General features: G+C 37.6%; 1 protein-coding gene across 1 annotated transcript; it reads left to right on the top strand.

The window, feature by feature from the left end:
- Positions 1–1,549: 1,549 nt before the first annotated feature.
- Positions 1,550–18,597, top strand: scx (scleraxis bHLH transcription factor). The gene is made up of 3 exons (XM_015403004.1): positions 1,550–2,411; positions 2,586–2,802; positions 17,952–18,597. Exons 1-3 carry the CDS (start codon positions 2,035–2,037, stop codon positions 17,988–17,990), a joined length of 633 nt encoding a protein of 210 aa, XP_015258490.1. The 5' UTR covers positions 1,550–2,034; the 3' UTR covers positions 17,991–18,597.
- The last annotated feature ends 2,459 nt before the right edge of the window (positions 18,598–21,056 follow it).

Here is a 21,056-nt window from a genome sequence, read left to right on the forward strand (position 1 = left end):
GTGTGATCTCCCATCATCTGCTGGGGTAACAGTATTAGATCAAGAAGATAAACAAGCTGATAAAGAAGGCTAGTTCTGTTCTAGGAACTCCTCTTAGACCTCTGGGGATTATTTCACTGGGAAGAATTACTTATGTTATGAAGAACATTTGGGACGACAGTGAGCATTCTCCTTAGAAAACTTAAACAATAACAGAGCCTCTTCAGTCAAAATCTTCACCAGATTTGATGCAAGACAGACTGATTCAGAAGATCCATACCTACAGCTATCAACACCTGTCAATGAGCCCATTTAATTTACCTTTTGGTTTGAATAATGTTATTTTTGAATTAATTGAATTGAACAGAACTTAGATTCAGTTCAGTTGAACTGAAGTGTATTGAAACGAATTTGAAAAAGAAAAACTCTCCTTGCCTAGCCTGCCAATTTAAGTGGTCAGCCATTTCTTGCTAAGGCTGCAGAGCTGTTAAACAATCTTGTAAGAAACCTCTAATTCCTTCAGAAAACCATCAGTATTTATTTTCAGGATCAATTACACTCACGGATGGACTCTTTACTGATTTGATACTTCTGATTTGCTATCCTATCTGGAGAAATAATGAGAACCACATTATTATTTGCCTTCCTCTGTAGAATGTTCTGATGGTTGCAGGTGACTTTTGATCTGAAAAGACAGAAGGTTTTGGTGTAAGCACAGAATATGATCAATAATGAACCAAGTTAGATTCTTTTTAAATGCACTAAATCTAAATCAATTTAAATAATAAACTTTAGGCCCTCTAGTGTCAAAAACTGTGAAGTTCAAAAAGCTTCGGCTGTGGCTCAGTTAATCCATTAGCTAAACTTATTTAAAGCTCAGTCTGATCGGCCAGCTTTAATGGATGTGACGCCCCTTGGTTTAACGTCCAGGGGAAACATATAAGAGGACAGAAGAGTGAATGAAAGATGGCAATTAGAAAAGCAAACTCTTAATTTAATATTCACAGTCAATACTTAATCACTGTCAACAATGTAGCTGAGCAAAACATGACATTTAATGTCCATTACTGAAGGTCTGTTTTTTCATTTAACAGGACAAACTTGGGGGAAAGCATTTTTCTTTATTACACAATTCATCTAAGAGACAGACTTAAACAAAATGATAAAAAAAAAAAAAAAAAAGGAAATCAAAGACATTTTAAAACATTTTAGTCACAACTTATAACGGATTCAATGTTATTCCTTTGGCCCCTCTTGCTGGATTTTTTACTCCAAACAGCTGACAGTGTTTTATCTGTTCATCTTATCTGTAAACCTCATTCATTTTAACTGGATGGAGAGCTGAAATGGTCTCTGAGGGTGATGCAATCAGTGTTTTTGGGTGGATATCCCCTGGAAAGGATCAGCATGCAGCCAAAACAAACTCCTGCTGATGGCTCGCCTCTTGCCTTCGGTCTCTGTGGTCTGCTTTCAGACAGCAGCCGAGGGACTCTGAGGGCTCAGAGGAGGAGGAGCACGACAGTCCTCTTGGCCCTCCCTCAAAATATAAGCCCAGAGGCAGGCTGAAACACTCAGACCGCACGCACACGTGGAGCAAACAGGCAACGAGAAAGGACAAGGGAGAAGACAGCAAAGGAGCATAAAGCTGCCAGCACAGAGCAGTCTACACTAGTTTGGCTTTTGGAAGTAAAGCAGGTAGAAAGAAGTTATAAAACAAGAAAAGAGACGTTAAAAAGAAAAGGCTCGATCTTCAGGTGCTATTTTGAGTTCTGTATTATTCGTAAAGGAGTGACTTAAGATTTTAAAAGACTTTGGTGATGTGAAGTGTTATGGGTTTTAGTTTCTGAGTAGATAATAGAAGAATAGGGCAGAGGTGGAATCTGAATGCACCTGCAGCAACAGATCAGAAGACCGACCTTTTCTGGCCTTGATCTGTAGATCAACCTGCTGATGTTTTACTAACGAGGGTTATAAACCAAGCCCACTTTGTCAAACGCTAATTGACACTTGTTGGGAGCTCCACTGCTTTTTGCTGCCGAATTCATCAAGGTAAAAATGACTTTTGCCATGCTACGCACTCCACCTCCAGCCGGCCGCTTCTTGTATGGAGACATCGGCCTCCTATCAGAAGACGACGATGACAACTGCAGCGAGGGGTCAGGCTCTGAGGACCGAACCAGCAACTCTTCCAATTCTGCATCATTTCGCCAGTCTGCCTTCCACATCAAGGTGAACAGAAAGAGGAAGATGTGTGGGAGTGCAGGTGTAAGTGTCTCTAACCTGACGGGCAGGCTGGGCCCCCCAGGCTCATCTCCTCCTGGGGAAGTTCGCCAGAGAACCGCAGCCAATGCACGTGAGAGAGATCGCACCAATTCAGTCAACACGGCGTTTACGGCGCTGCGCACGCTCATTCCCACTGAGCCGGCCGACAGGTATGGAGTCACAGCTTTCATTCATGTTTGTAAATCTGAATAAGCATTTGTTATTTTCTAGCAGTAAATAAAACTTTGTGCAATTAAGACATTTCTGATATCTAAAACTTTTTACCATAGGTTTAGTACCAGTATTACTTCTTACTGTTTTTAATAAATCTTTCCGGACTGCAGGAAACTCTCAAAGATCGAGACGCTACGTCTGGCCAGCAGCTACATCAGCCACCTGGGGAACGTGCTGCTCCTTGGCGAAGGTCTTCATGACGGACAGCCCTGCCACGCCCCCTCGCCTCCGTTCTTCCACGTCAGCTCCTCGCCGACCAGAGGATCCGACCAGTCGGCTCAGCCTAAGCACATCTGTACCTTCTGCCTCAGCAACCAGAGGAAAATGGTGAGCTGAAAAACAGCAAGTGTGAGAGATATCAGCTGAGAAGGTCAAATCAGAATGTATTCATTGTGACTGGAATGATAAGGAGATCAGAGTGGTCATAGAGGAGGGCCGTTGAGTGAGGTCAGTTTTGTGTTAAAGCCTGACCCGAGATCAGCAACTGTGCCAATAAACCTCAGCGGCCCTGAGGTTCTTTAAAAGTGCAACCTCGTTTAGAGTCCACTTTTAAGGGTGAATAACCGTGCAATATTGCCCTGCTGGGGGTTGGTTTTATAAGACCAGCTGTCTTTAAAGTTCAATGTGGTTTCTAAAAAATCCTTTGCACTCCATATACATGATTGTTTTCCGGACACAGGAGTTAGAGAGAGCTCAGGGGGACCCAAGTCTTTCCTCAGCAACTCAGACAACCATGAAAAATATGAATTTAAAGTTTACAGGAGGTTTCATACAGAAGAAGATTTATCACCAAGAGTGTTTTCAATCTGTCCAAAACAGTGTGTAAGATAAAAAAATAAAAAAACTGTTAGGAAATGACAAAGTTTTGACCAAAAGTCATTAAAAAGTAACTGCTGCTACATTTTTATACAGATACAAAAACTAATGAAAAAAGCTTAATATAAAAGATGCATGCGTTTTTAAAGACCTAAAGCAAAAAGGTGAACCTCGGTAAGTGTGAGTTTCTGCCAGACTGATCCAGCACAGGAAATTGACATAATCAAGAACACTCTCCCATAAGAAAGTCACTGTTCTGATGAGAAATAACAGGGAATGAAGGATTGCCATCAGCTGAGTGAAATCAAATATTTACGAGCCCAGTTCTGGTTTTGACAAACAGAGCAGCGAATGATAGAGAGTTGACGTCCACTCAGGCCTTCCTCTATAACCGGGTCTGCTGCCCATTTAGCAGGATTTATTGGTAAGGAGCTGACATCTGGCAGACTCCCCTGTTACCCCAGCAGTGTGTGAAAGCTAATACCCTCCTCAGTGTCTAAACCCAGAGACCCTTTAGCTGAGGGATGACGGGAGTCACAGCAGCGCGAGTCCCCCCTTCCCCCCTTTTGCCTCACCCTCTGAACTTGTGCGCCTGAAAGCCTAGACGTCCTCGATGTCCACACCAAGAAGCCGTCAGCTGGGAGAGACCGGGCTGAGCCCAATCTTATTTTCACTACAAATTTTTTTTCTGTCTGTCCCCCCTCTTGCTAACCTCCTTCCTCCTTTATTCTCATCCACATTCCCTTTAAATCTCAGTTTTTACGTGACCCCCCCGCCACTAGCTCTTTGCATATCGATCAGCCCAGCGTAGGTCGCGGCTGTCAGTAAGAAATGTGTAACAGTATCTGCGGCTGCCAGCCCAGTGCTGTAGATGCATGACCGAGCTGTAAATGCCTGCTGCGCAGAAAACAATTTTTAAACTTTCTGGTGTCAGAGCACTCAAATGCGGACACTTTGACAAAATCCCTCATTACCTGCTGTCAGTCACATTACACTGGTTCCCATTATAGCGAGATAAAAAGTCCCACTGTTCTTTTGTGAGTTAAACATGTTCGACTGATGAAGTGAGACCACATGATAATCATCATCTTTTATTTATTTCTTGGTTATGCCCTCAAAGTGGGGAGGAAAAACAAATGAGGACTATGTGATCCAAGTTACTGGAAGGGGATTGGGAATATTGTCCACAGATTTACTCCACATTATTGTAAAACTCAGTCGACAGACGTTGTCGAACTCCAGACACAGTGGTGCAACTCACTGGTTTGTGTAATTAAGTGTTTCTTCAGCTCACCTTCATCCATGCAGATCTACAATTCAGACTAATTCAAAAATCAGAAAGTTAAGTTCTGATTAATTTAGAGAAAGCTGGATAAAGGAGGCAAAGGTTACTATTGTTTTCATAACTGCCCCCTGACCCTTTGTATAGATCTGTTATGTAAGAACAACACTGTAAGTCTGCTTCTTTTTATTTGCTTCTTTCATATTTAAAACTAGAACCTAAGGTTTCAATCACAGGGGTGGGCCCTAATAGGTGTGGGCCCTTGGACCCTTGCCTGGAAAACCCAGTGGATCTATTACCTGTAACAGAAAGAGATCATATTGCAGTAAGTTTATTCTGTAAATAAAATAGGAAGTCCTCAGAGAGGTGAACAGCTAACAGGTGGTCTGCTAAGTGTTCACAAATCTTAGCCGTAGCTAATCTATTCAAACTGAAGACATTTGAATTAAACATTGACTGCCCTTACAATTTATTATTTTCATTTAAAGCTGTTTGTCTTTATGAGCCAATATTACCAACTTAACACATTCACACTACCCTTTTCCTGAGTTATTTTACTGTTATGTTATCCATATGAAGCCTTAATACATTATCCAGTATGGACGTGTGAATTAATACAGAATGTATAAACCAGTTATAACTGACTTGACACGAGCTCTTAGGACGGCCTTACGTAAATATATCACTAGAATGATTGACAATTAGGAGGGCCACTTATTTAGATGATCCACCCAGAAGTAAAAGATCAGCCTCTATACCTTTAAACTCTGCAACAACAGCATCACAGAAAAAAATTGTACTACAAGGTCATCCTCTCGTTGAATTTCTTCAGCTGTTTTCATAACCCTATTAACAACCTTAAGAACCCCTGCTTGTAAATCCATTGTTTGTTATTACTAATCAGCTGTTGGACATACATAATTTCTGGGTGAAGTTCTTCTTTGGGGTTGACTTTTTCAGTTAAGGCTGTATACTTTGTATTACTGCCACCTGCAGGTGACATCCATTACGCCGTTGCTGTGTTAAGTGTAAAAGCACAAAGTAATTCACTGGGAGTAATTTGCATGTGTGAAAGGTGCTAATTATTGTTCGACCTGGGTGTGTGGTCCCCACTAAATTATTGGAACTTATTTGTAAAAGTGATCTGAAATCCCTGCTATTAGGTCAAACTTCTATGGGCTGGACCAGCAAACCCATCTGGTCGGCTGATTATTGGTAAAAGAAACAATTTTAAAACAACTACATTAACCTAGTAAAGTAAAACCAACTTAAATCTGACATAGTGACTTGAAAAAGGTTTTGCCGACACTTTTTTTTAGATTCTGTGACTATATCAAAATGTGGCTGTCCAGTAGTACCGTAGATGGATTTCATCTAAACTGAAAATGTTCTGTATTAGTAAATATTAACCACCTATAGTTTTTACTGAGATGATTATTGTGTTTGTAGATTGTTATGTCCTATTTACCTAACTTATACTGAAGCTGTATCAATATGTACCATCCAAATCAGCTCATTGTCCGTATGCTGGAATAATTTACCAACAACTAACATTGAGAATTTATAGCAATGTCCTTACCTGTTGGAAAGTTGAAATGTTTACTCCATTCTTGGTGGGCATAGATATGACTGAGTAGTTGTAGTGGATTAGGATGCAGTTAAACAAGGGGAGCTACATTTAGTCACATAGATGCTCTAAAAAAAAAAAAAAAGCATGTGTACCGATGATTTCAATATGTCTAATGGATATAGAAATATTTCATTTCTAGTTATTTTAGATGACTAAGATCACCTTAAAAGGGGGGTCTATCTGTCAAGCTGAGTGTTCTGCAACTAAAGATAAGAGACACCTTTAGTGTCCCACAGTGGGTAAATTTGGGTGTGAAAGTGGCAAAGTGATAGAATTAAACTTGCAGGTGAACGCAGACAAATTTTTGGAAAGTAAAAAAAAAAAATCAAATATGAAATGTATAGCAAAATAAAAAAGGGGAAAACAACTTTCTTTATTATGGAAACTAGATATTTAGGTAAGAAAAAAATAAATACTTAAGTTAAATGTATATTGTATAGTACTGTATACGTATGTTTAAGTCTGGTTTATAGTTGAAAAACATTAGCAGCACGTATCATTTTGGCCACAAATATCTGTGCAGACACCAGCACTGATATACATACATATAAATAAATACATACTGAGCAGATTAGAAAGTGAACAAATAATGATATAAATAATGGAAATTACATTTTTTTTTTTTATCAGATTATGAAACTGTGTCACTAACAGATGAAAATAAAAAACTTGCTGAGCTTGTGGCGAGCAGCAAAAATGAGCAACAGGAACTGGAAGGATGGATCTACTGTGGCGCCTCCACAGTGTAGCAGCACTGGATGTGTCTTTGGTTTCCTGCATGTTGTTATGAAACAATATATTTCTCTAGTAGTGGCTATTAAACAGAATGTGTCAATACACTGTTAAATATCAGATTAGTAATCTTATCTCAAAGCTATAGGATAGGTGTTCTAGAGTTTGCATGTTCTCTACATAGATAGATTGTTTTTCGTGCTGGGACAAAGGTTTCCTCCACAACTTTTTTTTTTAAAAAGTGGACGTTTTAATTGACCTTCAAAGAGTGTCTGTGACTGGCTGTCATTTAGCTCTTTGTGTTTATCGGACTGTCGGCACTAATAACTTTAATAGAAGGAGGGTTTATGTGGGCAGGAATCTAAATGAACGACATCACTGATATTTACAGCAGAAATAGTGTTTAGGCATGGACGGTGTACTACAGTAAAAAAAGATTAGGTTATAGATCTAAAAACCTTTACTCTGGATTGTTGTTTCTTTGTGTTTTAACAAAGTTATCCTTAATAATGAGGTGTAGAATGGATAGTCTATAAATTCCTGTGCTCCACTTTAGGTGATGTAAGATCTCACATCTGGACTGTGTAAAATTATGATTAAATACTTTCCAAATAAAAAAATGTTCTACTGCTTTTGAAAATATTATTAAATGTTGAGTAGTCTGTATTCTCCCCTGGCATATAAACAGTTAAGTGTTATTGGGACAAAGTTGGAATATTTATTTGCTCAATTTCTGGAGTGTTTTGAAGTGGGCTGAAGGGCAGAGTGGCTGCTGGTGATTACAGGGAAGCAGACGATATGCAGAGGTAAAAGGGGAGTTTCTGTTCAGAGCTCTTTCTCTGTATGTTTTTATAGTTATTGAGGTTCATCACCGCTGTCAGGTCTGCTTAGACCAGCCGCTTCAGTTACTCCAGTCCAATGCAGGACAGGGTGAAAGTGAGAAAAGTATACAGTCATTTCCTCTAATTATGGGTGACTACAGTATAACTGTTTCAAAACAAACAGTCATGTTCCTAATGACTGCTGCACACCGCGTTACATGTTAAATATTCAGCCATGTGATGAGGTGGATACTAATTGGATTTGTTCATCTGCTTGAACTCATCCAAGAAAACATGAAATAGAAACAAAATAAGACTTTTTTATGTTTTTTCATACAAGCGTCTTATGGACAGATAACTTTGCATTGGAAAAAAATATAAAAACAAAGATGCAATCTAGTCATTGCAAAAAAAAACATGCAAACAAAAGATTCTTTAATGTTTCATATAAAAGATTTCATTGTTTAGTTTTTTTATTCATCTGACACATATAGTTCAAAATACACACATGTTGATATGGGACAGTAGATGGCTAAATGTCTGTCAACTGGGAGGTTGCAAGTTTAATTTCAAATTCCTTTCGGCTTCTTAAATATAAAACTGCTCAACGGACTTAATGACAGTTTTTGCATGCAGGTGCAGAAATGTGACTTTGATTTAAAAACAATTTAGTAAGCAGGCACCACAGGAAAACATTAGATCATGTAAAAAAATTTTTGATTCAAAAAGAGGTCTGATTCACATCCAGGTAAATACTTTTTAAGATATAAGGATAATCCTTTTTATTACAATACAGTCCAATAATCTACACTGGCACCACATCTAAAGCTCCTAAAGAAGCCGTTATTCCCACAAAGTATAAAACATCAACTTTTCTAATTGTCTAATAAATGCATTAAAAGGTACCACTACAATCTGCATGTTTTAATAGTTTAATCACACACTATTTAAAAGGTTTAATTATAATTTTAGAACAGACATAAAAAGAAAACCTGAACGATGAGCCAGGATCTGTTCAGGGACAGACGAACATTTTAGTACTAATGGCTTTGATAGTTGCTTTGACTGTAAAGGGGGATGTGGTAAATCATCAGAACAGACCCAAGGATAAGGCCCTGAAGTGAGGAGCTGTTTGAATCCCTCTGCTGTCCAACTGATTGATGCACATATCCTGTGAAGGCGATCTCCCTCTGCGCTCACAACAACTGTCAGGTGTCTGAAGTCTAAAGTCAGCTCACAATCCAAAACACACAACTACAGAAGGAGTAACGTTTTTGATCTAAACTTTTTTGCTACAGCATCACTAATACAAATTTACTTTTTATTAAATCAATAAATTTAATTCCTAGAGTATTAAAATGTTCTCCTTTTAGGGTAATCAGACTAACAATTTTTTTTATCAGTAACCCAGGCTCTCCTGTTTTCCTTGAGTATAAATATACAAAGACATAAAGACCAATTTCTCCTTTTTAAAATGGGACACAGGAGGACAGCCTTAAAACAATAGATGTGTGTTGAATATCATAAGTCAAGAAACAGCTACAAGACAAGAAGCAGCTGCTCATCAAACCCCGGCTCTATCCTCAACCAGAGCATCAGTTCAATCAGGAGCTGTGACACACAAAGTTGGACAGTCCCGCCAAGACAGATTGTAAAAAGTATTGTAAGGGGAGGTCAAACTGTCCCCGTTTACTAATAGAGAAATGCATCATATGTATCAGTGTGAGGTTATATTGCTGCAATAAAAGCTCTTTATAGCTTTTTACAGTGTCAGGCTCAGTGGACCCTTTGAATGCCATAGATGGTGCGTGGGCCCCTCATGGATTTGGTTTGCTCCCTTCAGATCTTATCTGATTGATGTGTGGAAGCTTATGAGGCTGCATAAACATCTTGAAATCTCGGTAGGAACCATTTTGCTTTTCTGAGACTTTTTCTAGAAGCCTGTTTGCTTTTGGTGGCAGAGAGCTTGGGGGGACAGGTTGTAGTTCAGATAGTCTTTCCGTACTAAACAACTTTAACCATTCTAATTTGTCTGCTTCTGGTTTAAGGGCACAGAACTCAGTATATTTTTACAGCCTTTTCCATAAATGCTGCCTGTTTCTATTGGCCCGAATTGGGAAGAGGGTCAGCTCTAATTAATGGCAAAAGAAAATAAAAGTGGCAATTTGTCTGCCAATGACTGCAATTGCGGAGAACGTCTTTCCTTTAAATCTCTGTTACAAGTTGAGACAATTTAGCCAGTATCAGGGTTTTTTTATAGCTCTTTTTTAAGGAATAAATAGAAGTCTCATGTTTGGAGAGGACATAAAAACTCTGGAGAATATCCAATTATCTTGGTACTTATAGTGTGGTTGCGGTAAATAAACCATTGTTTCTTTTGAAATGGGTGATTTTATTGGCCTTTTACGACACAGCCCATATTTATTTATGATTTGAGGGAATTTCTCAAAATGAAAAGGAGAGGTTCAAAGTCAGAGACGCAACAAATGCAGCATGATGCGCGTGCTCATGATATCACAAGCTATTTATTGGCTGTTCAGGGCTGTTTTGTATGTCAAGTGATCCGTGGGTCTATGAAAAGGAAAAGAAGACCAAAATCTATATGGCAGAACCAGAAAACAGCTTCCATTTATCTGTGCATAAAAGCAAATAAAGACTTAATCAAAGAGACTTGCAATAACCAAAAGCTTTTGTTATTTATTTGATGACTCAATTGAAGTGTTTTTCATATTTCTGCCCACATGGTAACCTCACAAACACACAGACATGTCCTCCCTTGGCTGGCTTTCTGTGTCTGGAAGTCATTGGTAGAACTGAGCAGAGAAACAAATGAGCTAATTGTTCTGTAAATGATTTATCCTCTGCTGAGGCAGTGCAGCCAGTGTTTAATTCAGCGGCTGCTATTAGAAACACATTGACGCTGAGCTTTGATGGTGATGGTAAAGGAGCCTGGAAACCGCGCTTTGTGGAACGCCCTCTCTGCTTACACTCACACCTCCACAAATGACACATCTATACACACACATGTGGCCGCACACTTCTACACAGTCCACAACCTTTCTTGAGAGTTTTTTAATAAAAGCCTTTTATTTCTGTTTCCCTTTTTCTGTCAGCCAGATGGCAGCTCTTTGCTCCTATCTAGACTGCATAAACAAACCTTGTATGATAGCTGAGGAGCTCTGGATCACCACTTTCCTTTCAACACGTTCTGAACTAATGGTGGGTAGGAAGTTTTGGAAAAAGAGACGGAGACGGGGAGGAAGGTGGCCAACAAGTCAGCGGGATAATCAACTCAGCTATTTATCCTCCAGTTTGGACGTTTGCTTCTTAGACTGCGCTGAAACTACACTTTGCTTCTTTATGGAGGCCCAATGAAGCGTGCACCTATAGAGAGCTTAAATGCATGGCTGGGACGTGTTCAAAAGCAGGCTAATGGCTGTGGTTCTTACAGCTTTTTCAATATTAGTCTGCTTTCCCCTGGAAAAAACGCATCACCTCACTCCTATGCATGATGCGATATTTCAGTGTCATAGATGAAACTGATAAAACTGGAATCTAAATTGAAGTTAATGGTTTGTGTCTCATGAGCAGCAGCCTCCATGTTTTTTATTGCAACCTATGCTAATGAGGTGCATCAGGCGAACCTCATATTCTGCGGCTGACTTTTCAATGTATTCTCCCACACGTTCAGTGTGTCATGTGCATGTGTGAGCTTGGTCAGATGCAGAGCCGTCTGTATATTAGCAGCACACATGGAAGCAGTTAAAGCCCCTAATTCAACACCGACAGAAGAAGTCGGGTCAGATAACAAAATCTATTAGCAAAACTATCATTCTGTTGTCATTTGGTCTTTAGGGATGGAGTCGCTCGCAGGGCAAATTAAAACACAAATACAGAGCTCCATGCCAGGCAGAAAGAACGACAACACAGCGAACAGGAAAGCAGAAGTCGGCGCTTTTAATTAGGCTGTTTTTTAAAACAATATCTGCTGAAGCTAATGACAAATTAGCGGTTCCAGGGCAGAGAACTTAGCATTGATGATAAGTAATGCTATGCGCATAATGGGACAGAACCAAGTGAAAACAAAATCGAGTTTGTTCTAATCATTAAAACATTAAAATAGAGTGGTAATAAAATACATTGTATAAAGAGGATATCATAAAGAAGAATATGAAAACAAATTCAAATCAATCATATGACCACAATAATCTAAAAAAAATGTACATTTGTTACTTTTTGTGCTTCAAATAAAATGAAACATTCAACAGCTTGAAAAATATCCTGAAGATATCTTCAATTATATTTGTGATTTTCGCTCATAGACTGAAATGAAAACACAGATGGAGCACGGAATAAACCAAGCAGTAACCGTAAAATGTTTGATCAGGAGAATATGAAAAATATCATTCTTTTCATTATATTTTTTGCTCTTTTCACAGCACCACAAGTATACGAGTTCAGCATGACAAGATTTTAGCTGTTTGAACTATCTTTCCAGGAGGAGAGATGCTACTTTTCAGCCATAGCTTTAAATCATTGCTTAGAGTGGCTGGAGCATACTTGGAGGTTGTTAGTTTTCATCACACCTATCAGCAGTTTTTGATTTCAAAGATTTGATTGCATAACATTAAGCCTAATAAAGGTGTAAAAATACCTCTTAAGCCACAAAACAAAGGAAAATTGTGCAGTCATCTACTTCGGAAAAGTGGATAAGTTGTCTAAAGTAGCTGAACCAAAACATTAAACAACATTTATTTGCTTAATCATAAGGGAGACTGTCAGAGTGTGGGGTAACATCTCTGGAAGCAAAAATGACAAAAAAAATTAGGGCTATATAATAGATCAGATGACGATGCAAAGACTGTATAATTGGTTATTGTTATATAATATAATATGCAATGAATAAATCACTTGGTCACTTTGCTTTACCAGCTGTGTTTTTCACAGAATATATTCTTGGAAGGCGAAGAAGGAGCTCTATGTTCTTGGAATGACAATCAATTTGCGTTTATAAGTATTGCATTCTAAGATATTTTGATGAAGATATCTTTTCTTTATTTTGAGCTGTGTTGGTAAGAAAAGCAACACACACTCTGTGTACAACTACAAATGAACTTCACCTTTAATTCTTGTTTTCTTAAAGGTTATGCAGACGTTAGGGAAGGAAATGATCCAGAGGAGAGAAAGAATAACTTTCTAAATTATCTATTCTTTATATAGTCTTTGGTGTTATATGTTACTTACAGTCTACACTCTGACTGGTTGCAAAGTTATTCCAAACAGCTTAGTTGAGTTTATTCAACCAGCTGTTCTACACAGAGCAGTAATTTAGCCAAAGCTACAAAAATAATATTAATTTTGCAAATAAGATGATAAAAAAAAAAAAATCTTTTTCCATGAAGAATCTCTATCCAGGACTCTACAACTTGAATAGTTTTAGCTTAAATGGTTCAAAAAAAAAAAAAAAAAAAATCAGAATTAGTCACACCTTAATATCCAATATAGTCTGAAAAACCACACACTTTTTTTTCTGGTATTTCACTGAAATTACTTTAAATTGTAGGAATGGTATGCATCTTTTCTTTTTAGCAGTTTCCGAACTGTAACTATTAAAAACCTTGGTTTCTTGATACTAGGATTCAGCCAGTGTCTACGTCCAAGCCACATAATGGCAAGCTGGGACTTTTAGTCTGTTGGTTAGCTCACTTTTAATGTCTAATGTGTTATTTTTTTTAATTGATAGCCATTTATGAGGGTAACTACAGAACAGCTTATATAAGCCAGTGGAGGCGCTGACAAAGTCTTAAACATTTTCACCTAAAATCTAAAAGGCTATGAGCAGCTTTTATTTCATGGCGAAATACCAATGTCCTTATACGAATGCCGGCATGTGCCCAAGTGGAATTATTTTTTCCAACTAGTCAGTGCTGTCCTCATGCAGCCAAAGACTAAATTAGATGTTTTTATTTGACAGACGGAGCTTAAAGACAGGAAAAAAAAGAGAGCGTGCATGGAAAACTCACAATTATAGGTAAAGAATCAGCAGAGTTGAGCTTTGCAAAGAATACATTGAATTTTTAATTTATGAGCTGATAGGATATTCAAAAAAGGGTCTTAGTGTCTTCACATTAAGGCTAAGAAAGGCCGATTTTACCTTAATGGGAATATAATATTATTTTAGGAGGGTGAAATCTTCATATTGTATCTTGAGCAAACATCATCAGGTAATCTTATTAATGTTGGACAAATCACCCTCGGGGGAGGCCCTGGTATGTCAATGTGCATGTGTTAGTGTGTGGAAAGAGAGAAGACTGAGGAGTCATCTGACCGTGACCTATCAGTCTTTAGGAGATTGTTTTGACTACCAGGCCAGCCTAAAGACGACCCCTCCTCCTGTTTGGATTAAACCAGTTAAAATCCTGCCTCTGCAGCTCCAGCTGTGCTTCCAAGCTGTCACTGATTGCTCACCACCAGACACTGGATGATTCCTCTAATGATTCCATCCTAATTTCTTGTAATTTCCTAAATCGGCTAATTTCAGCTCGCAGGTTTAAATCGAAATTTTCAGTGTATCCTTTTTCTCCAAACCTGTGTACTTTTCCCTCTTGTGATAAATGCCTACAATTTTCCACAGCCCTTTCCAGCAAACACGGGAGAGCACGGCTGCACTTGTGTCTCGCAGCTGTTGGTTTGTGTTGGGAAGCGAGTACGATAACAGGAGTGCTGCAGTTTGGCCAGACTTTCCCAGGCTGTGTTAAATTCATTCTAACAAAAAAAAAAAATGGATCTTGGCTAAAATCCCATGACGCCCACTACCTTACACTTAGTGTTTAAGTACAAATTGCTTGATACTGGCACACTCAACTGAGTGTATAAGGTCTCTAAGAGGTTCACATCTTATCCTTTATTCAGGGGGTTTCTATGGAGAAGGTTATATAAGGGGCACTTTCACCCCTAAAAACTTTACAAATGAAAACCTTACATTTTTTTAGTTATGTATTTAACTTCAATAGGTTTTTCTGTTAACAGATCATTATTAGCAGAATAACCATTTCTGGTTTAAAGTTTAATGACATATTCCATTTGTTATCACTGTCATTACTGATAATCAGCATAGTACAATACAAAATATTTTAATTAAAGAAAAAGCGCATAACTGTCAACCAATGAAATGAAATACCACTGGTGTTCTGATCTGCTGCCATAAGGAAAAACAAAAGTGCAACATGGAGTGAATTCTGAATTACACATGCATAGTTAGTGCCAAAATGAAATAAGTAAAGGATATATGCAGATTTCTAAACATAAAGTCTAATATTTTAGAAAACTCTTTAAAGTATTCTTTTTTTTTAAGGTACAAGATGCAAAAAAACTGTTAGGGACAGAAAATTTTCACGGTTGGGTTGAGGTTTTGAGGATCCAAACGGAGGGATGAGGAGTTAGAGGTGAATTTTGTAGATTGAATGAATTAACTGAGGCAAAAATCCAAAAATACAAGGAACCAGAAAACTTCGGGGGAAAAACTCATGGGGCCAAAGAACCAAGAAACCAGCACTGAGGAACTGCACAGGGAGAGTATATATAGGAGATAGAACAAAGACTGGACTAATGGTTTGACAAGGAACAGGTGTGGATGGAAGCATCTAAGAGGAAGCCAAGGAAAAATGAAACAAAGAGTAAGTCAAGAACCAATCACTGTTAGAAAACAAATACAAATATAAAGAAACTAAACATAAACTTAAACAGAGGGAAGAATCCTAACAAAAAGCAGATAAAACAAGGTAAAGCATCATTTGAACAGCAATGCCAGAATACCAGAAGTTCAATGATAATAGAAACATTATAAATACATCAAATCTTATTTAAATACAAATATTGTTAGTCACTATTAAACAAAAACAGGTAACAAAGGATTAAAATGAATTAATAAAGCAATCTTGGATTCAAGGCTTAGCAGTATGCTTTTCATTCTTGATTTATAGGAGCCAACAGTTTTTGGATATCTAGGGTCTAAGGAGAAACCAAATGCTGCGTCTCCTTCTTTAATTCTATTCAAATATCCTCCGTTTTTTTTTTTTAAACCAAATTCTTGTCTACAGTCAGTTCCTTAGGCTTACAGATCTCAAAAGACAATGTCAAAATGTAACTTTAATTAGGCGTTTGTGAAAAATTTACTAGATATGACAGAATGAGAGAAACACCGATCAGCTCAGTGTATGAAGGGCTCTTGTGTACAGAGATACATTTATTTATTCAAGTTTAGTAGGAAGCCAAATATCAGATACAATAAAATTTTCTTTGTTATTTGAGATGAGAACAAAATAAATCTACACAGTATCATTTATTTTGTAGAAAGAGTAGTTTATGTTTAGGTTGTAGATTGAAATGGTTGATGAGGTTATTAGGGTTCTGTAGAGCATATTGTGCAATGAACTTGGTGAACTTTTAAAAGTTTGGTTCTTGTAGGAAATAGTGTCAAAACAGGGTGAGATAAAGCAGCTATTCTGTTATTCAAAAAGATGTGTGGACAGAGAAAATGCAAACTAGGGCTATGTTCACATTGCAGGCATTCAGACTCAGGTCCGATTTGAAAAATCAGATAGGTATTGGATTTAGGACCACATAGCCAGGTGGCCTGGGTCACATTTCAAAAAATCGGGTCTCTGTTGTTCAGACTATATTGAAAAGATCAGCTACAGGTTTCATAGACGCAAAAAAATCTGATTTTGGTCACTGCAGGCTGCATTGTGAATGCAGCTTAAATGCTATTGTTCATGTTTGCTGATACTTGCTTTGGCTGCCAACTAGTAATGGTTCTATCTGTATCTAATAGCAACACTCATCTCTATCCAGCTGGAGGATAGATTGCCAATAATCGTTTTAGCGTCTCGTTATACTTTCCTCAATCAGTAGGAGGACCATTTCCAGTCCAAATCCTGTGATTTCATCTTTTGATTACCACCTGATACCCGTCCAAATACCTACCCACTTTTGCTGATGTCAGTCAGATGGATTTTTCCAAACACCTACACCTTGGGCTCTGTCTGAAATACAGGAAATGTGTTACAGGTGTTGAGATGGAGGCCAAGGGGGGCGGTAGAGAAGGTTAGCTGAGATATGAGAAGGGAAAGAGTGCAAAGAGTAATAAAAAAACACCCTAAACCTTTTTGGCACAAAATTTTATAACCTTAGCCAAATAAAAATTGAATGAGATCTGATTTTTGATTTTTTGAGGATTATAAAACCATCAACAGCCAGACAATAGGTTTTAACAACATTAGATCAGCTCTAAATTGTTTTATGTCATAGTAAAGATGAACTACATTGCGAACTGAAAAATAACTTAATTAAAATCTTTTGAGTTCTGCTAGAAAAGCCAGCGGTGGATGGTCTGAGCAGTCAGCAAGGGAGAGGTTAGGTGAGGAGGGAAAAAGTGATGTTATTTTCCTGGCCAGATAGAGAAAGGTTCCTCACCAGCCAGGAAATCAGGGCTCTTCTGTTCCGATACCACAGATAAATGAGGAATATATCGTCTTACACTGAACTCATAAATCAGCTCATGATGTCATAGTTCATTCAGCCTATGATTGAATCAAATAAACGCGCGTTGCTCTCGGCCACCACAGCTAATGTTGCTTTGCTACTGTGTGGAATGTGTTTGTGAGTTTACTGCACTCGGTCAGGGCTAATTTACTTTCTCAGCAACCAGAAGCGAAATGCCAAGAAAACCGCATTGATTATAGAAAACCTTATTCTGCTGCCACAGCTGACTGTAAAATTGTTGGAAGAGCAAGTTCGTGAACCCTCCTGCTGGAGGTTAACATATAAGTTAGAGATTGTTTGCATCTGGATCTGAACGTGTGCAGAAGATGATGATAGACATGCACTGAAAAAAAATAATGCAACAATTTTTGGCATTTACTTAATCATATTTAGTTACTTTAACACAATTGTTTCATATTAGCAGGGTAGGAAATAAAACAATTGTGTTAGAGTAACTCATCATGATTAAGTAAATGCCAAAAACCTTTATAGTTTTCTGTGTAATAGCTTGAAAAATGACTTTTTCTGGTCTTACTTTTATCACACTTTCTCTCATTTTTTCAAAAAAGAAAAAAAAAGAACAAAAGCGAATACACCTTTGTACACCTTGAAGTTCTAGATGATATAAGACCATGTTTTCTTTCTATTGCAGAACAAAGACAGAGACAGGAAGACAAGCATCCGAAGCTAACGTCAAGGGACAAACCACACTGACAAAATGTTCAAGATGGGGCTTCATGGGACTTTTTTTTAACAACCACTGCAGCTGGAAGACCAACCAGATTCTGATGCATTTTAAAGACCTTTGAAGGATTTCTGTAGCACTTCCTCTTCCTTTACAAGGAAATTTTTAATATTTCCTTTTTCTATTACTTTATACAAACTCTTTTACAGCGTGGAATCATGAACAGTACTTTCCATGGATTTTCACCTGCCTATCAGGACCGTACAAAATCTTATAAGTACTTAATAAATCATGGCACATGATGACTAAAAACTTACAAATTTGTATTCATTCAAAGCTGTGTCTTATTAAAATGTAAACTGATATAAAAATGTATATTTATGTAACATAACAATATATAATGAAAGTGTGTTATTTAACAAACTATGGCATTTTTTTGATATTTTGCATTGTTTCAATTACAGGCTTTGGTTACTGACTCAGTTTGTAGCATCACAGAAAACATGCTGGAACTATGCTGGTAATGTTTCTTTCTATTTTTTTTTATTTTTTATTCATCCTTGAAAGGGAAAAGAAAATCGAGTTGACTAATAAAATGTTTTTAAATCTGGGAGTCAATCATATTTTTCTGAGTAGGCCTATACTGTATTTTCAAATCTCGCCCCAGTAATTGCTGGTTCCAACCAATAAAGCTTATAAAGTTTCCATTTTGAATTTATGATGGCATGCAGATGTTTTCTAAAACCAAATAGTGGTTTTTGAGGGACACTTTTACCACTACGAGAGACAATGAACCTATGAAAATCTTTTATAGAAGTGAACTTAAGGCATAACTTTATTACATAAATATAATCAATGTTTCTTATGATTATATTTCAGTTTAGACTTGCCCTTTAATTTAAAACTGCTATTTTGTGATTCCCTAAAGGATTTCTGAGCAGAAATGTGTCATTTTTGTTGTCTTACAACAGCTATGTTGTTGTGCAACTCTGTGCCTTGGTCAAAACGATATTGCAAAAGCATGTTGGTTAAATAAAGATTTTAATGACAAAAAAAAAAAAAATCTAAAATAAAGTTGAAGATGAGAGAAAAACAGGATGAAGAAGTGGAGAAACAGTGGAGCAAAAGAGAAGGAGTGGGAGGAAAGCTGAAGTGGGTTGCAAAATTGCATCTGCAGGTATGGGTACTTGGACATCTGCCTTTGTCCCTTTGCTGTCCTCTTCTTTACCTTTCCACATGCCTGTACTCTGTTCTCCTCCTCTGCTCTTCCTCTGTTCTCCCTGGAGTGCCACTGGCCAGAATCTGGTTGGTGATGGCTTTCCAGTGTGTTCATCCTGACAGTGCATACCTTCCTGTAACCTTGTCTGTCCATCTTTCCATCCTCGTCTTTTACACTATAAACTATATTTTCCAGCCTTTGAAAAGATTTTGAGATTTCTTGTATAATAAATAAGATATTTTTCACCTTCTCTTGTGGATGTATTTTTTGTTGTATCTTCTTCAAAGTTCTGTTCGATTTTCTTTATCAGTGACAAATTATCTCCCCAGCTAAACTTCATCTAATAAAGGCAGAAAGTGATTGTGGCTTTTATCTGAACAATTGTGGTACAAAATACAAAATAAAATATCTTAAGAGGTTTTAAAGGTTGTTTGGGTTGATTAAAATGGCAAACTAAGGGTTAATTTTCACCTGTTTGTTTGGGCTAAACTTGGATTGGACCTCAGGGCTAAATAAATTCAACAACTGGACATAGCCGTAAAAAAGGACATTTAACATGATTGGTGTTTGGGGGACTCTTTGGTAAACAGCTGAAACCAGATCTTTACAAATCCCAATTAAAAAGGCCTCAAAGATATTCTGCATTTCTACATGCCTGAAATTAAATCAGATTATCCATCCATTTTTTATTTTCCTCATTATCCCAGCTAGGGTCGGGAGGTCATAACTCCAGCTGTCTACGGGCGAGAGGTGGGGTACACCCTGGACAGGTCGCTAGTCCATTGCAGGGCAACACAGAGACAAACTCACACGCAAGTCAATTAACCTAACAGTCTAACAGTCATGTTTTTGGACTGTGGGAGGAAGCCGGAGTACCCGGAGAGAACCCGCGCATGCACAGGGAGAACATGCAAATTCCATGCAGTAAGACCCCGGGCCGGGAATTGTAGCTGGAACCTTCTTGCTGCAAGGCAGCAGTCCTACCCACTGCCCCACTGAGCAGCCCTAAATCAGATTAATATTTTTATAATTTAGTAAGAAAGGATTTTGACATGAATAAAGAAAGACATATATTCAGATTTCATCCTTTTTACCTTTCTTCATATTCAGAGATTACATACAGACCTCATTTGGTGGAACTGCTTTTAAATTGTATGTAGCTGGCATGGCGTTCTTAGGCTTACAAGATAAACCTCCTTTTCTTCCAAATATAACAATGGTTGGTCACTTTTTTCTATTATAGTAACAGACAACAGGACATGTCTCTGTGTCCCTAAGTGCTCCACAAGATTTTCCACCTTTGCTCTAAGGCTGAGATTACACAGATTGAAACAAAACATGTTGATCTGTTGGATACAGAATCTTCCTCCATCCTGAATGGTGTAACAACCTGAAATTCCCATGCTGTTTGTATTTGCCTGTAATTGTTTAAACAGATAAAAGAGGGATGTTGAGATATCTAGGATGAGTACTCAGAGGTGAAGCACAAATGTTGAGTTCCACCTTAGCTCCTTGATAGATTGGTTGATTTCAATTGAAATTTTTTATAATTTGTCAAAAGTAAGCAGTATATTTTAATGTTTGCTTGGTGTGCCTTCAGTAATACAAATACTTTGAGTTCATTCTAGTGAATAAATAAAAAATCAATAGGATTGTATTAAGGCAAAGGTATCTGTATATGTTTTACTTTTTTATTCATTTAAAGAAAGAAATTCTTTTTCATCATTCTGGAATTTAGTCAATAGTAATATTTCATAAATAACCCAAACAGACATAACAAAATTAATTTTTAGCCTGGTTTGATATCAGACAGTAGGCAAAAAAAAAGTTACATCTTTATATGGTGTATAGAA

The sequence above is a fragment of the Cyprinodon variegatus genome, unplaced genomic scaffold (genome assembly GCF_000732505.1).
Source record: "Cyprinodon variegatus isolate N-32 unplaced genomic scaffold, C_variegatus-1.0 Scaffold1424, whole genome shotgun sequence".
NCBI lineage: Eukaryota > Metazoa > Chordata > Actinopteri > Cyprinodontiformes > Cyprinodontidae > Cyprinodon > Cyprinodon variegatus.

Coding starts and splice junctions, on each gene's coding strand:
- scx (XM_015403004.1), top strand. CDS start 2,035: ATGACTTTTGCCATGCTACGCACTCCACCTCCAGCCGGCCGCTTCTTG. Junction 2,412..2,585: donor CCCACTGAGCCGGCCGACAG/GTATGGAGTCAC, acceptor TCCGGACTGCAG/GAAACTCTCAAAGATCGAGA. Junction 2,803..17,951: donor TCAGCAACCAGAGGAAAATG/GTGAGCTGAAAA, acceptor TTTCTATTGCAG/AACAAAGACAGAGACAGGAA.